We start from the raw sequence: 1,981 nt of genomic DNA, 5'->3' as shown, positions 1-1,981 counted from the left end.
AATAACAACTGCATGCTTAATTAATTTGAATACATAGCTGACGTGGCTGCCTCCTTACTCCTTGCGTATTTAAAAATCACCGGTGGTCTATCAGAGTTCCCTCAGCAGGCTATCATGATTGTCCAATCAGTTGTTCAGGTCAATTTTCTAGGTTCTTATGGTTCAGAAATGCCATAGCATATTCATTGTAGGCCATTTTGGATAATCCTAGCGTCATGGCATGTTTGCCTTCCTTCTTTAGCTGGGAATTAGCAAATTATTTCATGCCTTTCGTGGCTTGTCCTTGCTTGATTTATACGCTTATTAAGTATCATATCTGTATTCTTAATCATTCTTACTACTGCTGATACTCATTTATCTCCAAAAAAAACTAGTAATACTACTTGCCCTCTTTGATTTTGCTCTTGCATTTGGTGTAATCGTTAAGATTTATGTTAAAAATATGATAGTGCAAGCTATATTAACCTTGATGCGTTGGGCATATTCTTAGATGGGATATAATTGCTGAGAGATTGGGTTTCATGCTGGTGTTTGGAGATCTAGTTTGGATACCATTCACCTTCAGTATCCAGGTATATCACCATACTATATTTAGCTCCTATTTGACCCCCATTCTCTAAAAACTCATTTTCAACCACGCATTCTTCCATTAAAATAATTTTGCATATTAACCTAAAACTTGTCCTTACTTTTAACCACACGTTCTTTAAAAAATCACCATTACAAAACTACTACTTCTTCTTTTTATTTATTTATTTATTTTTTACAAAAATGAGGCTTAAACACACCCTTAAAATACAAAAATGTTCATGTTTTTTTCTTTTGGATGTTTGTGTAACATCTATAAGTTGTTTATGGAATAGTAGTCTCCCAAACTATGATCTCGTTAACCCTCGCTAAAATTTTGCCTTTGGCTTAATATCTTTACAGAACAAGTAATAGTTTATGAGTTGGAAATCTAGTAGATGAAGTCTTTCTACGTTGCATAGCCCACTCAACTTCGAGTGGGTTGGGTCAGAACAAATGCTATATAGGAACTAGTGTTCTACCAACTAAAGCAGTAGTTTACCTACCCCATTCATTTTATTATACTTATTTCACTATTGGACATATTGCTATTCTTTTGATTGTCATTGAGCTTAGCAAGTTTAGAAATTGATGCTAATGGGAGATATTAGTGAAACAAATTTTCTTGTGCTATCGTTAGGTTATTAATCCTTTCTTCTCTATCTGTTAAAAGGGCTGGTGGCTTCTGAGCAATAGGGTGGACCTAACGATGGCTGCTGTCATTGCAAATTGTCTTGTATTTCTGATTGGGTAAATATTTTTTACTCAAATGTTGTTACAGCAGTTGTTTGTTCTATTCTATTTTCCATTTCTTTGTCATGTAATATCCTCGTCTCAATCTTTCCTGCTTACACTGCTCACTTTTGTGTATTTGGAAAGCTATTGCGTATTTAGAGGAGCTAACAAGCAGAAACATGATTTCAAAAAGAATTCCAAAGCACTGATTTGGGGTAGGCCTCCAAAAGTAATCGGTGGAAAGTTGCTTGCTTCTGGTTATTGGTAAGTTTTTGCATGATATTTTTAGTGGTCATTTTGTCTTTTTAATAAACTCAATCTCTTTAAGTGACATGAATACGAGTTTGTATACTTTATATAGATGACAGAATTGATATTATCTAGAAAGTTTTCCAGCTCAAAAAAACATTCTATCCTTGTATCTCAAGTGAAATGACATTTGTATATTTTCTATATTTTCTTGAAATGACATTTCCTAGCACTCTTGGTTTGCAAGAAAATATATTTTTCTTTTATTTTGGAGGGGATGGTGATGGTATAGGTGCTAAGGCAAGGGAGGGAGGGACAATTATACCGTTACTGACATGTTTGGTAAGATGGATTAGACAACACTGTATAACTATTAAGCAACAGAAGGAAATTAAAAATATATATGTTGTATTCTACTATGGTCCAATGC

General features: G+C 34.0%; 1 protein-coding gene across 1 annotated transcript; it reads left to right on the top strand.

Annotated features, from left to right (window-relative positions):
* Positions 1 to 32: 32 nt before the first annotated feature.
* On the top strand, positions 33 to 1,968 carry LOC111379431 (delta(14)-sterol reductase-like). The gene is made up of 3 exons (XM_023002792.1): positions 33 to 572; positions 1,241 to 1,317; positions 1,447 to 1,968. The coding sequence occupies exons 1-3, from the start codon at positions 522 to 524 to the stop codon at positions 1,568 to 1,570; spliced, it is 252 nt and encodes an 83-aa protein (XP_022858560.1). The 5' UTR covers positions 33 to 521; the 3' UTR covers positions 1,571 to 1,968.
* Positions 1,969 to 1,981: the final 13 nt, after the last annotated feature.

The sequence above is a fragment of the Olea europaea genome, unplaced genomic scaffold, assembly GCF_002742605.1.
Source record: "Olea europaea var. sylvestris unplaced genomic scaffold, O_europaea_v1 scaffold19890, whole genome shotgun sequence".
NCBI classification, from domain to species: Eukaryota; Viridiplantae; Streptophyta; class Magnoliopsida; order Lamiales; family Oleaceae; genus Olea; species Olea europaea.
Note: the sequence above shows the minus strand (reverse complement) of the source record. Positions and strands in the feature narration are given on the sequence as shown.

What these genes read in the sequence shown, in the direction of transcription:
- LOC111379431 (XM_023002792.1), top strand. Translation starts at nt 522, where the DNA reads ATGCTGGTGTTTGGAGATCTAGTTTGGATACCATTCACCTTCAGTATC. An exon ending in CATTCACCTTCAGTATCCAG is followed by an intron (nt 573 to 1,240) that starts GTATATCACCAT and finishes ATCTGTTAAAAG; the next exon opens with GGCTGGTGGCTTCTGAGCAA. An exon ending in TGTCTTGTATTTCTGATTGG is followed by an intron (nt 1,318 to 1,446) that starts GTAAATATTTTT and finishes GTATTTGGAAAG; the next exon opens with CTATTGCGTATTTAGAGGAG.